General features: G+C 52.3%; 1 protein-coding gene across 4 annotated transcripts in view; it reads right to left on the reverse strand.

Annotated features, from left to right (window-relative positions):
- Zc3h7b (zinc finger CCCH-type containing 7B) overlaps positions 1–15,574 on the reverse strand; it is a 31,832-nt gene extending 16,258 nt beyond the window's left edge. The window contains exons 1-11 of one of the 4 annotated variants that reach the window (XM_015501871.2): positions 15,516–15,574; positions 13,112–13,145; positions 12,788–12,985; positions 11,592–11,750; positions 7,415–7,495; positions 6,333–6,389; positions 3,644–3,686; positions 2,872–3,065; positions 2,287–2,608; positions 1,277–1,335; positions 429–528 (exon numbers count right to left, since the gene is read on the reverse strand). In XM_015501871.2, the coding sequence (XP_015357357.1) occupies positions 429–528; positions 1,277–1,335; positions 2,287–2,608; positions 2,872–3,065; positions 3,644–3,686; positions 6,333–6,389; positions 7,415–7,495; positions 11,592–11,750; positions 12,788–12,985; positions 13,112–13,145; positions 15,516–15,568 (1,300 nt within the window). In that variant the 5' untranslated portion in view covers positions 15,569–15,574. Of the gene's footprint in view, positions 1–428; positions 589–1,276; positions 1,336–2,286; positions 2,609–2,871; positions 3,066–3,643; positions 3,687–6,332; positions 6,390–7,414; positions 7,496–11,591; positions 11,751–12,787; positions 12,986–13,111; positions 13,146–15,515 lie in introns of all 4 variants that reach the window. The other 3 variants (XM_015501869.2, XM_048803086.1, XM_015501870.2) reach the window with 3 other exon arrangements.
- Positions 15,575–15,822: the final 248 nt, after the last annotated feature.

The raw sequence follows: 15,822 nt of genomic DNA on the forward strand, positions 1-15,822 counted from the left end.
TCCAGGTAGAACTGAAGGGTGACCACTGGGCCCAGGCAGGGGGTGGGAACTGGAAAAGCTGCCCTCATCTGGGCCTCCCCAGCTCCTGCCATACCCCTCCTTGCTATGTGCTGCCTAAAGATGGGGTCAGTGTTAGAGGGTGGGGGGCCCCAAGGAGTCCATTCTCCCTGCTTCCTTTCCACCACCACCACGACCTGTGGTGAGCCTGCCCATCTCAGAGTCTCTCCAGAGTGAGTTATGAAAACAGTGCTCAGCAGAGGACAGGCCTCAACCAGCACCCACACCTTCCCTTCCCGCCTTGGAGGGACTTCGTTTTCTGGCTCCTGTCTCCTACTGACACACGAAGGTCCTTCTGTTCTGGACCTCCAAGTCCTGAAATTCCTGGCATGTCTGGGGACAGAGGGGTGTGGCCTCAGATGTGACATTACCTGTCTTGGGGTAGCACAGCTGGCAGGCCTGCTTGAATTCATGGGTGGCAGCCAAGGGGTTCTTGATGAGCAAGGCAGTGTTGGGCATGGAGGGCTCTGGCTGTAACAGGAGGAGGTCGGCCATCTTGGGCTGAGTGACAGCTGGACCACCACGGCCAGCCTAGGCACCGAAGGTAGAGGGTGCTCTATGATGCCACCATCCCACCCAAGAGCAGAATTGTAGCCGAGGGCCCTCCCTCTTCCTCAACCCTCCCTGCCCTTCTATTGTGGTCCAAGAGCCATAACACCAGAACCAACCCTCAGAAGTCCTCAAGCTAAGCAGGTGCAGAGGTGACAGTAATCTTGGCTTACAACCTTTCCTTGAATCAAAGGTCAATGTGAACACAGAGAAGGAGCAGTGGCCCTGATGGAGGCCTCTGCATATGCCCTCCCAAGTCCTCAGCCATTAGCACGAAGGAAGACAAATCTCAGAGACTGGGTGACTTCCCCAGGCTCACATGACCATTATCCAGGCTAAGGTCAGCGTATAGGCCTCCTCCTGGTCACACACTCTTTGAAACTCAGAACAGACTGAGTCTGGAGATCAGGGCTGTGAATAATGCCAAGGAAATCACTTGAGGCCTCCAAGCAGGCAGGACAGGGAGTGTTCTGGGTACCCCCAGCACATGGCTAGTAAGGAAGGGCTAGGGGACCACCTTGGGTTCCTCCACTTTGAGGGTGCCTCTTCTTGGGGGCTGCAACAACTCACCTCATACAGAGAACACAACTCTAGAGCCCACATCACTCCCTCCCCCGGCCCCCAGGAGGAATGAAAGGCCTGGTAGTGGAGTCCCATCCACGTTACTCACCGAGGGGGCTGGTTTCTGAGTACTGCTTGGGGGACGGTGGTCCTGTGAATTGTTCTCCTCTGGACAGGGAGAAGACACAGGGGTCACTTGCCCTGGCACTAAGGCCATGAGGGGCCATCCCAGGACTTCCCCTTGTGTCCATGGGGAAGTCCCCCAGGCCATACATCCTCTTCTAATCTTGCTGATTCCTGGACTCTGCCCTCTTCTCTATTCTCATGGCGTAGCCCTGGGGCAAAGAGGCTGCAGCCTCCTCATGCTCCCCAGTCCATTGCTTAAGCCTTCTGGGTCTCCCCACTGCCCCCAGAGAAATCCTGAGCTCTCAGCTTGGCCCATAGCTCCCCTGAGACCCTGTTCTACTCATGCTTCCCTTAGGCCCCTGTTCTGATCATTGACCAGCCCCTGACCCCTCCACCTCGTAGGGCGTGCCCCTACACTCTCTGCCCGGCTGATGACCTGCAAGACCTGGCCCCGCCATCACTTCCCCCTCAACCTCTCTATTGTTCTCCCTCAGCCTTTCTATGTTCCTTCCACCCCTTATGTCTCAGTTGTAAGTGTCCCAGACTATGTCTGACCTCTGAAAGCCGGTCCTACCAGGGCCCAGATGGGTCAGTTTCCTCAAACACCCAATCTAGTGGTGCTGAAGGAGCCTGTGGTCTTGCACCCTGCTCCCAGAATCATTGTTGTGGGACCCCCTGGCCTGAGGCCCAGGGCCCTGGGAAGCTGGGCAGAGAGACCAGACTAGGGTGAGGGAGGCCCGAACTATCGGAGCTCTACTGATGAGTCTTGAACAGGACACCAGCCTGAGGCTTGGATCCACACAGTACTGAGCACCACAGAGACACAGCAGCACACACACTAGTGGCCCTGGACTGGGAGAGGTGAGAGCGCCTGGATTGGGCAGTTTAGAGTTACAATCCCCATCTGCTCTCCAGAAACCAGAGACATGACAGCACTTTGCAAATGTGGTGCAGGAGTGGGGTGTGGGGGGGACATGCCCACCCGGGCCTCACCCATGAAGGAGTCAGGCTTGTCCAGGGAGCCACGGGCTGACCCGAAGCTGTCGAGAGCGTCCAGCCGGGTCTCCGAGTATGGCAGAAGGTCCAGGGGGTCCAGTGTGGGGCCTGGGGGATCGAGGGCATCCAGCACAGAGGCAGCCAGCTTCTTGGAGGGGTCCATGACGAGGCCAAAGGAGGCAGGGGGCAGTGGGCTGGAGACGGGGATGGAGCCACCCACCACGGGTGGCAGCAGCGGAGTCCCGCCAGGAAACACGGGTATCAGCTGGGGCAACTCACTAGGCACACCACTGCCGGGCAGGCCACCCTGGACCAGAGACTGCGAGATAGGGACAGAGGCAGGGGTCAGCGTGGAATGTGATTGCCTAGCCCTAGACAGAACTGTGCATTCCAGGAAGAGGTGGAGCCCGTCCCTTCTGGGAGACGTTCTGGAGCCTTGTGTCTGTTCTGCCAAGTCCCTCATGAGGCGTCTGTTTCCCCAAATGTGACATGGATGGGAATCTTCCCTCTACCCCTCATGGGACAACGAGGACCCAAGTAGGGTATGGACTCCAGGAGCAGGAGGGCGGCAGGATGACTCACCAGTGAGTCCAGAAGGGTGTCCAGCTCTGGACCAAAGACATCACCATCCGAGAAGTCATCCAGGCTCTCAGTGCTGGGGAGGGTCCTGCTGCTGCTGTCCAGGGGAGCCAGCAGGTCCAGAACGTGAGGGAACAGGGGCATCGTGGGAGTGGAGGGGAGCAGGGCTGGGGAGCCTCGCAGGTCCACATAGCAGTCTGTGGAGGGGGGCCAACTCAGTAGCCGCAGGGGCGCAGCTTGATGAGAGTGGAGGAGGGGTCCCAGGGCCTAGGGTGATCATCTAACGCTTATCCTGCCCTCCTCCCAGTGACCCTGTCTCCCTGTTGGCTGGCCCCAGGGCAGAAGCCTGTGATGGCCAAGGAAGGAAACCTGGGGTGGGGGTTCAGTCCTACGGCATCTCCCGATGGCTTTGGTTCCACCTGAATATCTCTCATCCTCATCTTCTCTAGGGTCAGCAGTGCCCACTCTCTAAGGGACACTGACAAGGTGGAACCCTTCCTGGAAGCCAATGAGGAGGAGAGGGGCCAGGAGGGCAGTGGAAGCAGTGGGTGTCTGTCCGGGCAGGCCTAGAGCGAGGGCAGAGGACAGCTAGAGAGGAGCTCTTCTGCCCACAGTGGGACCGACCTTCAACCCTCTACTTCTCTCCTCTCCTCAGGAGCCCCTCAGGAGCCCTGTCTACAGGATGGGAAGGGGACTGACTTCTGACTCCCCGGGGACCTTGGGGACAGGAGCTAAGCTCCTTTGCCACCCTGTCCTGTTGATCAGGGATTACTACCTGTTTCAATGTCATCTATGGAGCCCAATCCATTGGAAGTTCCCTGTGGAGAAGTACATCAGTCAGGCAGGGGACACAGGCTTGGAAGGCATAGCCTGGCACCCCAACGTGGCTATGCTGATGGCCAGTCATGGAGGGCCTAGGGTGGGTTCAAACACCAAACACCTGTCACATGCTGGACTTTGGGGTCTAGCCAGGGGTCAGACAGACTCTGGCTAGGAGGGGTGGGGTGGGGTCAGAAAAGCCTCCCAGGTGCACCTCATGGCAGCAGTGACCCTGGGGATAGGATAGGACCTCTGAGCCTCGGTTTCCCCACCTGCCAAAGGTTGGATCCACACCCTGGGGAGGGCACTGAGGATTTTACTAAGCCCTCTACATCTCACAGCTCAAAGACAAAAATGTCGACTCCCCTAGGGGCAGCCCTAGCCTCCTAGTAAGCAGAAAGGGGCAATCACCAGAAGTGGGATCTCACTGCCACTATGGCCTTTCTGTTGGATGGAAAGTTGGGCCCAAGTCTACTCTCTGGTTCGGCCAAGTTCCTTACTCTCTCTGGGCCTATTTTTTTATTTATAAAATGAGAATATATAGCCACCAGCCTCCTGGGATTGTTATGGGGATAAACTGACATTTATAAGAGCTCAGAACAGTGCCTAGCACACAGGAAGGGCTTTCTCAGTGTTTATAGATCATAACACACATTTTTAGGATGCGCCATCAGGTTGGCTTGGGTGTTTTGTTCACCAGCCTCCATACTTCATCTCTGATGGCCTCCCTCTGCTAGGCCACAGGTGGCACAAGTCATTCCTCTAATCTGATATCCTCCTCTTTTTCTCTGGGCCCTTCATGGTTCTGCTAAGTCTTGCTACCTGGTAAGGCCCTGGGTGGCTCCTGTGTCCTACATGTTCCTGGGGAGGATAGAGGAAGACCCAGACCCTCACCATTAGCCACCCCTACCAGGGTCAGTAGTAGCAATAATAAGATTATCCAGCACCCTGCCTCACCTCACGCAGGTCCTGGGCAGCACCCCTCCTCACTGTCATTCAGCATTTGGCCCAGGTACTCTGTAAGCTGTTGTCCCACAGCACAGAGGAGAAGTTGGCCAAGCCTGCCGTTCTCAGATCAGAGGGGGCTGTTTGACTAGGGCCTGCCCTAGGCCTGTGCTGTCTCCCAGCACCACCCCCAACCACCCTGTCCACAGAGCACAGAGCAAAATGTGCACTTGGGTCCCCCAGGGTGTGTTTGCTCACCACAGATAAGCTGCATAAACCAAGGCCGTCACACTGGATCAGAAAGCTACTGTTCACATGATAAGTATATAAAATACTCAAGGGGGGGGGGGAGCAAAACCAGATGATCACCTTTATTGCAGCTATGATTCTCTCTGTTTGGCACTATATGTGGCTCCCTAGGCTCCAAAGGGCAAAGCTGCCCCCCAGCCCTCCCACCCACCATCTCACCCTGGCCTGCTTCTCTGGGCTCCTATTCCTGTCCCTTTGCACGTAATCCCTACTAGTAATGTTCCCTTAGCAGCAAAGATTTATGGAGTCCATCTTTCCAGGAGGCACAGGGTTGGGAGCTTTCAGATATGACTCACTGTAATCCTACGACTGGCAGGTGAAGATAAGGAGCCAAGGCCCTGAGATGTGGAGCGACCACCTCAAATAAGAGGAGCACTCAGGTTCTAAATCCCACTGCATCCAGCTGCAGATGCCAGGTTCTTCTGAACTCCCTGGGAAGGAACTGGACTCGGGTCTGGGACACATCCCCCTCTCTTCTAACCCCAGGCTGTTCCCCTGGGTGTGAATGCTGTTCCCTCTTCTCCACCTGTCTGAAACCTGCTCCCTGGCTCTAGGGATGAACTAGCTTGATATATACAAGAGCTCAGATGGTGATTGGCACACAGGAAATGCTTTCTCAATGTTTATCAGATCGTAACACTCGCCTCCTCAACAAGGCTGCCTTGTTCCTCTGTTCCTAGAACTCATGTCATCCTTGCCCCTTGTTCCCCACACTCTAAGGGACAGCTCTAGCAAAGAGCTGGGCCTTATAGGGCCTTTGCTTATCTCCTTCATCCCAATAATTGCCTGTGGGCACAGCCCAGCTACCCCACTTCTAGGTGCTGTTGGAATGACAGATTTGGAATGAATGCTACTCCCATGTTAGAGAAGCCAGCAGGGATCTTAGCAGACCACACTCACATGGGTCTATACAACCTACAGGGCACCAGGATCTTCGCGGGGACTCTACCAAACCTCGTGTGTTCTCAGATCACTCTGTATGTGTGCGTGTTTGTGTGTGTGTGTGTGTGTGTGTGTGTGTGTGAGAGAGAGAGAGAGAGAGAGAGAGAGAGAGAGAGACATGGAGGCACAGCTAACCTGGTCCTCTCTGTGGTGCAGTCTACTCTGCTTGGGCATATCATGGACCTCATAACTGACCAGCCCCGATCCCTGTGAATGTGGGAGGGGCCTCAGAAAGGTCGCAGGAATGGATGAAACATTTACAGGGGCTAAAGGGTCTACCATCAGGCATGGTGCCATTTGTGGTCCAAGTGGCTGCAGACCAACAGGGCATCACACTGCCTGAAGCCATCTATACCCCAGAGAGGGAATCCAAAGCTCTCACAAAGAATGAACCAAGACAGTTTGGTACAGGGGTAGGGAAGAGACTTGGCGTCCTGGCCCCATCCTACCTGATCTGCCACGCCAGCTGCAGTGCCATTACTGAGCAGAGAAAAGGTTTCCAATTCCTGTTAGGGATTGGAGAGAGGTGAGAAGAGATCAAGATTCTGGAAAGAGCCAGGCGTGGTGGCACATGCCTGTAATCCCAGCGGCTTGGGAGGCTGAGGCAGGAGGATTGTGGGTTCAAAGTCAGCCTCAGCAACGGTGAGGCGCTAAGCAACTCAGTGAGACCCTATCTCTAAATAAAATACAAAATAGGGTTGGGGATGTGATTCAGTGTGCAAGTGCCCCTGAGTTCAATCCCTAGTACAAAAAAAAAAAAAAAAGAAAAAATTCTGGAAAGATGCTCAGTATCCTGCCAGCCGGGGCAACAGAGAAGCCCTGACACAGGCTGCTGGGTCTGCAGTGCTATCTGAGGTTCCCTGTCCCCAGGCCTGCCCTGTCTACCTGGGTTTTAGTGTTTTCTTCTTCCAACCTCAACCTGGGCAAAGACCCCCCCACACACACACATGCAAGTTCCTGCTGTGTTTCAGGCCCTGAACTAGGGGCCATCTCAAACATTCCCCCTGAGGTGGGCACAATTACCCCCGTCTTCCAGATGTGGAAACAAGGTGGAGAAAGATGAACTGACTTGCTCAAGGTCATGGCAGAGACTATAGAGCCATCTGCTCTCCTGTGTGCAGCAGTACCCTGGCACACGCAGATGCCAAATGAATCAATGTGGATATGAAGAAGCCAAACAGGTCCTGGAACCTCAGACAGGCACCACACGGGGTTATTTGAGAAAACAGGCAGAAGGACACCGGTGTCAACTGAGGCCATCTCCAGGGTGGTTAAAGTCAGCCAGGGCAGGCAGGGAGCACATTTTAACAGCTGGTGTCTAAGGTGAGCTAAGGGCCGTGGCTGTTCTTCCCTCTTCCACAAGGTCCTGGTACTCATCCCAGGGCTTTCAGCCAATAGGAAGAAAGATCACCTGCTGTCACTTGCTCTGTCCTCACCCAGCCCTGGCCACCTCACCCACCTTTCCAGTGGTACCTGATCCTTCCTGTATCCCTCTCCCTACCTCCTGCCCCAGGGTCCAGAGCCCACCTACCTGGGGCCTCTTATACGCCTTCCGTACTCGCAGCCCAAGTTTCTGAGCCAGCTCCTGACCCAGTTGAGTGACACTTTCATCCTGGAGGAGACAAGACACAGGACACCAGTGAGTCAGGCTGCCTGGGCCCACAGAGTTGTGCTGCTGGACATCTCGTGGAGCCATGAAAGGGGGATCCTGGCTAGTGCATGTCTCAGCCAAGAAAGTGAGGCCCTGGGAGGTGGTGCTGGCTTTCTAAGCCACCTTGAACACAGGTTTTTATTTCTATATTCCCTTTTATTTGGGGGAGAGCAAAGGAGTAATTTGGCTTTTATTTTATTGTATTCTATTTTAATTATCCCTCTGTCTTTGAGACAGGGTCTGGCTGTGTTGCCTGGCTGGTCTCCAACTCCTGGGTTCCCATGATCGTCTTGCCTCAGCCTCCTGAGTAGGCTGTACCACCACACCTGACTGTTGGGTTTTTTTTTTCTTCTTTTTCTTTCTGCACTGAGGACTTAACCTAGGGGCACTTTATCACAAAGCTATATCTGCAGTCCTTTTTATTTTGAGACAAGATCTTGGACTGGGGATGTGGATCAGTGGTAGAGCACCATCCCCAGCACTACAGAAAAAAAAAGAAAAAAGAGACAAGATCTTGCTAAGTTGCTGAGCCTAGCCTGGAATGTGTGGTTCTCTTGCCTCGGCCTCCTGAGTTGCTAGGATTGCAGGTGTGCACCACTGTGCTTCACTCAAACCATTTTTATTTATTTATTTATTTATTTATTTTGGGGAGAGGGGTGAATACTAGGGATTAAAACCAGGGGTGATTTACCACTGACCCTCATCCCCACTCCTTTTTATTTTTTATTTTGAGACAGGGTCTTGTTAAGTTGTTTAGGCCTTGCTAAGTTGCTGAGGCTGGCCTTGAACTTGTGATCCTCCTACCTCAGCCTCCTGAGTCACTGGGATTACAGGCATGTGCCACCATGCCTAGCTCAAATCATGCTATTTGAATTTAATTTTAATATTATCTTTGTCCTCTCCTTTTTCTCTCCTTCTTCTTTTTTTTTGGGGGGGGGGTGCTGAGAATGGAACCAGGGGTCTCATACATGATGCTAGGCAAGTGCCACTGAGTTATGTGTCTTTCTTCTTCTTCTTCTTTTTTGGTGATATTGGAGGTTGAGCCCAGGAAACCTTTGCCACTAAACTGCATCCCCAGTCTTTTTACTTTGAGACAGAGTTTTGCCGAGTTGTTCAGGCTGGCCTCAAACATGCAATCCTCCTGCATTAGCCTCCCAAGTAGCTGGGATTACAGGTGTACACCACCACGCCTGGTCCCAGTCCTTACCTTTTTATTTCTAAAATTCAGTAAGTAAGAGCGAACTGCAGAAGGTAGACTGTTAGAGTGAGTGCAAGTACTCTTGCTCACTCAGCCTCACTGTGGTTCCTCCCCAGAAGGAACTGTGTTGTGGGTCTGTTGCATTTCCCTGCAGATCTTCCCTAGGAGTGCATGCATCCAGACCTATGAAGAATGCTTTGTTTTCTTTTTTGGGGCTTTTTTCTTCCTTTTCTTTCTTCCTTCCTTCCTTTCTTTCTTTTATTTCTTTTTTTTAATGTAAATGGAATCATAAACCAATTATTCTACAACTTGCTTCTGTCCTAGACAGTTTCTTATAACCCTTGCTAAACGACATGTGTTTCACACATAGGGTTCCTGTGAGGCCCCAAGGAGCAAGGGAATGTGAAGTTCTGAACAGCACCTGGTCATGGTGAGTGATGGACAAACATACCTGCTCCTCCCTCCCCTGCAGGCTGTATCACCAAATATGCACTGTGTGCCAGCCATAAGCAGCACCACAGTACACAGGGCAGACAGGCCTCATAGAGTATCCAGAACAATAGTGGAGATCAATCAGTCAATAAAGAAATGGGTTACTATGCACTGTGCTCTAGGCCACAGCAGGGCCAGGGGTGCTGTGTCACTGTGTGAGCTTGCCCCTTTCCCTATCTTGCTGACAAGCTCCTGGTGGTCAAGTCCTGGATCTGAGCGACTTCTAGTCCCAATGCCCATCATGATACAGGGGCTCAGTATTTGCCCAGTAAATACCATAAAAGGGGGGAATTCCCTAATGCAAAATAAAGAATCCCAGGTTGGGGTACTTCTGTAGGCAATTTCCTAACCCTCACTGGGGCTTCTTTATCTGTAGGTTGGACCTGCCCTGCCCCTGTCAGAAGTGAGCTCCCCACAAGACCTAGCTGTGGGTCTGCTATAGACACTACAAAATGCTATGGGGGGGGGGTGCTGGGGATGTGGCTCAAGTGGTAGCGTGCTCGCCTGGCATGCGTCTGGCCCGGGTTCAATCCTCAGCACCACATACAAAAACAAAGATGTTGTGTCCGCCAAGAACTAAAAAATAAATATTAAAATTCTCTCTCTCTCTCTAAGAAAAAAAAATGCTATGGGGATCAGGGGATTATTGTCACAAAGAAACATTCTTTTTTTCTTTTGCCCTACTGGGATTGAGACCAGGGCCTGACACAAACTAGGCAAACACTCTTCCACTGAGCTACATCCCCAGCCTAAGAAACATTCTTAATAGTGAACTAAGCAGAATCAGGGAAGCATTATGTATAATAACATCTCCTGGTGCACAACAGTAGATGTCCTGGTGTATGATCTGCTAATTCTAGCCTCAGCACATCCCTATGATGCATTATATGTTGTTAGTCCCATTTTACAGGAGTGTAAACCAAGGCTTCTGGAGACTAAGTCATGGCCAAGAAGACACAGCTAAGAGTAGAAGACCCAAGAATAAACCCAACCCCAGCCACCCATCCAGCACTGCCATCCTCTCCCACCACACACACTGCCTGCCTTCTTCAGGCCCTGCTCACACCCCACCTCTTTCAGGGAGGTTTCCTGCCCTCTCCCCCTTCCTGGGCAGCATCTTCCATTTTCTAAGCTTTTCAACAGTCACTATGTCAGGGATAAAGTACGAAGGGCATTATATTGATACAGAGGTGTGGCAAGCAATGTCCAGCTGGGCGTGATGGTGCACACCTGTAGACCCAGCAGCTCGGAAAGCTGAGACAGGAGGATCATGAGTTCAAAGCCAGCCTCAGCAACTTAGTGAGGTCCTAAGTAATTTAGTGAGACCTGACTCTAAATGAAACACAAAAATGGGCTGGGATTGTAGCTCAGTTGTTAAGTGCCCCTGGGTTCAATCTCCAGTACCAAAAAAACAAGAAAAAAAAGTGCTCTGTCCAAGGGCACACTGGGAGACAAGGCAGAACCAGGCCTAGACCCAAGTGCTATTTTAATTTGTCACCAGTGGACTGTAAGTCCTTGAAGCACATAGATCTATGCCTGAATACTGTTAATGGATGAGTGGGGAGGGGACATGTGTCCAGCTGACTGTGGGTGGGGCCATCTCACAGGCTCGTTACTGGCCATTTCCCATTGCTGTTTTCCTGAGTGCTGACAACCAGGACCAGCACATAAGGCACCCCTCTAGTCATCACAGTAGAGGTCAAAAGCACAGACTCAAAAACCAGACTGCTGGGGGCTGGAGTTGTGGCTCAGTGACAGAATGCTTGCCTCGCACATGTGAGGCACTGGGTTCGAACCTCAGCACCACATAAAAATAAACAAAATAAAGATATTGTGTCCCTCTATAACTAAAAAAATTTTAAATTAAAAAAACAAAAACAAACAAACAAACAAACAAAAAAAAACCACAACCCACAGACTGCTAGGGTCCAAATCTCAGCTCAGCCACCCATTGGTTGTTGTGATTTCAGGAATGATACTTTCTTTCTGTGTCTCTGTCACTTCACCTTTAAAATGGGTATAATAAGCTACTTAGCAAAACCCTGTCTCAAAATAAACAGTAAAAAGGGCTGGGAATGTAGTTCAGTGCTAAAGTGCCTTCAGTTCAATTCCCAGTAAAAAAATAATAATAATAAGTGGGAGGACCATAAGAGCATCTTCCTCACAGGGTTGTTGCGTGGATGTGGTGAGTTAATACCCATAATGCAGTTTTCGTAGTGCCTGGCACATAATCAGAGCTCAGAGATGATGGCCAGCATTCCTATCAGTGTCTGCAACTCCATGTCACAGAGGAAACCGAGGCTCAGTAAGATGTGGAAGCTTGGCCTACCTGAGGGCCAGAGCAGAGGCTTTGGAGTCGGGACTCACGTGTGGCAGGGCCAGGGAGCACCGGCTGCTGCACTCGTAGGCCTCCTTGTGGCGTCCCAGCTCATTGAGGGAGCGCGCCTTGCGGAACAGCGCCCGGATGCTCTCGCTATCCAGGAGCAGTGCCTTCTCGCTGTCCTCCAGTGCTTTCTCATACAGGCCCTGTGGGAGAGGAGTGGGGGACCCATTAGTCAGCACCTGCGCACTCTGTCCCAGGCTCCTAACCCCATCTAGGGCTGAACAACAGCGTCCCTTCACTGCAGAGCAGGAGCAGGGGCAGGGCTGGGCTCAGGAGCAGGGCTTGAGAGGTCCCAGGGAAAAGGCCACAATCAGACAATGAGTAGGGGCATTTGTGTGTGCAACTGGCAGGCTGCAGTGGGCACTGGCAGGACACTGCAGGGACAGCTGCAGGTTGTGCAGTGCTGAGCCTGGTCCTCCCCCACATATTTGCACATCTGTCTTCAGTTTAAATCATCAAGTGCGGAGGAGTGGCACCTCTGAGAAGTGAAATCCTAGGGCAGCTCTGCACAAAGAAGCGTGCAGAGGGCCAAATCCTTAGGCATCCAGAGATGCACCATCTAGAAAAGCTGGCTGGATTGCAGAGGTCTCCCTGGACCCTCTGCATGTCTGCAGCAGAGCTTCCTACAGGACCTGAACAGCAGCTGAGCCAGAGTAGGAGTGGGATAGGGAAGAGGAGGAGGCTGGAGCTCTAAGCAGGAGCTTGGGGAGAGCGAGGAGGCTGGGAGGGAGAAGTGGGGCAAGTTAGACTCCCACCAATATCCAATGTCACCTCGAGATTCTAACTCAATTCATTTGGGGCAGGGCTAGGGCATCAGTACCATGTTTTAAGAACTCTTTATTTTGCATCCATATTCCTTTTTTTTTTTTTGGAGATGGGGTCTTGCCTGAACTTGCACAGGCTGATCCTGAATCCCTGGGCTCAAGCAATCCTCCTGTCTCAGCCTCCGGAGTAGCAGGAACTATAGGCCACCTGGCTTATCTGTTTTTTAAAGTTCTCCAGGTGAGTCTGCTGTGCAGCTGGGACTGAGAGCCTCAGGAATAGAGAGTAAGAGTCAGACAGGAGGAGACAAAGGAGGCCAGCCCCAGGCCTTCGTACTCACTGGGTGCAGGACTACCTGGAGGGGGCATCCAGGGGACATGGTGAGCAGCGGGAGAGAGGGCGGGGGAGTCGGACTCACCATGGTGAAGTAGCAGGCAGCCCTGTTCACATGCAGCTTGCACAGCAGCTCCTGGGGCAGGGCCACCTGGTCAGAGGCAGCGTAGTCAGCCACGTTCAGTCCCTCCATGTACTGCACCAGGGCCTGCTTATAGTCCTTCTCTCGAAACAGGTCATTGCCCTCAGCAAACAGATTCTGCACCAGCTTGAGCAGGAAGGCCTGTCAGGGCAGGGTGCACAGGGAACTCAGGGGCTCTTCTCCATGCAGCCCTGGCCCCAGCCCCCAACCCCCTTCCCTGGATGGGCTCGCCCTTCACCTTCATCCAACCCAGCAGCTGACACTCACCTCATACTCTTCTTGCTTTAGGGGTAGTGTTGACCTAGCAGATAAAGAGAGGGACACAGGTCTGTGTGAGCCCAGGGGTCTCAGACTCATGGAGGCCCCAGAGCTAGAACTATAAGCATCAGGTCATACCAGGAGAGGGCCCCTCCAACTTGGACCTCAGTACTTTGTGGGCTGGGGTGAGGGGACAGCATGCAGGTTGGTGGACTCTGATGGAAGGACTTGCATTTTCCCCAGGGCCCAACAGCCAGGCTCTCCCAAGTATAGATGCTGAGAAAGAGCAGACCAGTGCCAGCAGTGGGTCTGGCTCAGCGGCTGTCCTCTGCCTGAAACCAGCCCTCTCCCTAATAAGAGAGCACAGGTTCCAAGTCTCTCCATGTTACATGGGTGGCAGAGCCAAGGCTGGGCATAGGAGGCCCCCACCCTGGAAAGGGCAAGAGGAGAAACAGCAGTCTGGCCAAGGCAGGGCCAGGGCTGCAGCTCAAGGCCTGGAGGAGGGGATAGCACAGGGGCTCACACAGAAGGTGGGGAATCTACCTTAGGCCCCTTGCTAAACACATGGAATACATATGTGTGAAAACTGTCAGAGAATGGGGCAAAGCCAGTGGGACAGACTGTAACAGGAGCAGGTCCTACTGTGTGGCCTGTAAGCCATGCCTCAAGAGGCCAAGACGGGGGACAGGAAACCATACAGGAAGCAGAGAACTGGGACACCGATAAGCTCTACAGAAATCAGTGATTTAGGTTAAAGGCACAGGATTCTAAGGTTGAACCCAGGGACACGATCACTGAGCTACATTCTCTGCCCTCTCTCTTTTTTTAAATTTTGAAATAGGACCTCACTACATTCTTGAGGCTGCCCTTGAACTTGCTATCTTCTTGCCTCAGCCTCCCAAGTTGTGGGATCATAGGTGTGTGCCACTACGCCTGGCTTACAAGATGAAAAACAGTAGTTGCAAAGCTCACCTTGTTCGCCAGACCAGACTCTGAATAAATCTGAGCACTTCTTGAAAATCAAACAGTTGCTTCCCCAAATGCAAGACCTGCCTAGGTGATGAGTAAAGCAGAGGCAGCTGCTCTGATGCTCAAGTGTGAGGACAGGACAGCCTGAGCCCCTCAGCTGCAGGATGCATTACCAACGGCCCGAGGCGGCGAGACACAAAGGGTCCCCTGGGGAAGGATCTAGGAGAAGTGATGCATGGTGTTGACATAAACCTCACTGTATGAGAGCAACATGGAGTGACTATTTGAAAAGGGGCCTAGTTTGTGGTGCCAACGTGGGTAAGAAAAGGCAGGGAGTACTTTGTAAATTCAGGTGAGGGAACAAAACCCGGGAGTCTATAAGGGTTTACAGAGGCAAATTCCAGTTTCACAGGGAACTCTACTTAAGAAAAAGAATAGGAAATTTTGAACATAGAATTGCTAGGGTGTGAGTGTCTCCAAGGCCTCAGGAAAGGCCCATGTAAGTGAGGGACCCCAAATATGCTTCATTATTGTCATAATAAATATGCCCCTGAGGATCTATTTAATGGAGACAAAATAAAAAGGTTAGTAAAAATACTTTTCATACAAAGAAAAAAATGAAAAAACAACAATGGCACTTGGGTGCTAGGGACATTTAATGGAAAAACATGGGTTTTGAAGTCAGCCAGACCTGGCTTTGAACGCTGTCACTCAATAACTGTGTAACCTTAAATAAGTTTTTTAGCCTCTCTAAGCCTCAGCTTTCTTTCTTTCTTTTTCTTTTTTCTTTCTTTCTTTTTCTTTTTGGCAGGGGGGAGCTGGGGATTGAACTCAAGGGCACTTGACCACTGAGCCACATCCCCAGCCCCTATTTTGTATTTTATTTAGAGACAGCGTCTCACTAAGTTGTTTAGTGCCTTGCTGTTGCTGGGATGGCCTTGAACTTGCAATCCTACTGCCTCAGCCTCCCAAGCCACTGGGTATGTACTACCACACACAGCTAAGCCTCAACTTTCTCATCTGAGAAATGGAAATAAAGTGACCTACTTTACTGGGCTGTTGTGAAGATTAAAAAGATGATGGAGAGATATACAGGGCCCAGTACAGAGAGACAGTAAGAGCTCAAAAAATAGGGACTATTGATTTGTTAGAAGATGCATGCAGGTGTGCAAGAGAATTCACGGTGTGTGTGTGTGTGTGTGTGTGTGTGTGATGTGGAGGGTGAGGGTGGAGTAATATACTGGACAAGACCGGCAGGTAGCAAGGCACAGGGACCTCCTACCTGTGGAGCTGTGGCCTCTGCCTGGCCAGCTCACCCACCTCTCCACACCCCAATATACACAGGAGCCTGACCCGCAGGGGCTCAGCCAGCAGGAAACAGGAAAGCAGGAGAGGGTGTGGCTTCCTGAGGACCTGCCCTGCCCACCACCTGCCGCACACTTACTGAATGAACTGTAGCCCCTTCTCGATGTCCGCCTTCCGTTTCTGCCTCTCCATCAGTCTCTGGGGAAGAGAGCACAGCACATCAGTCTGAGGCAGGGGCCTGGTCACTGTCGCCCCCCCACCCTATCGTGCCAGCCATAAGTGGGCACTCTCTCACTCCGCTGGCCCCACTTTGCAGCTGGGAAGGGGGTCTCAAGGGTGAGGCCAACCTCAGGGTCTACACGGATCATCTGAAGCAGACCAGCTGTCACCCTGCATCCCTGTGGGTCCTGGGGTCCGAGCATGCATGGTGTCCTCTGTGACGGAGG

This window comes from Marmota marmota, unplaced genomic scaffold, assembly GCF_001458135.2.
Source record: "Marmota marmota marmota unplaced genomic scaffold, marMar, whole genome shotgun sequence".
NCBI lineage: Eukaryota > Metazoa > Chordata > Mammalia > Rodentia > Sciuridae > Marmota > Marmota marmota.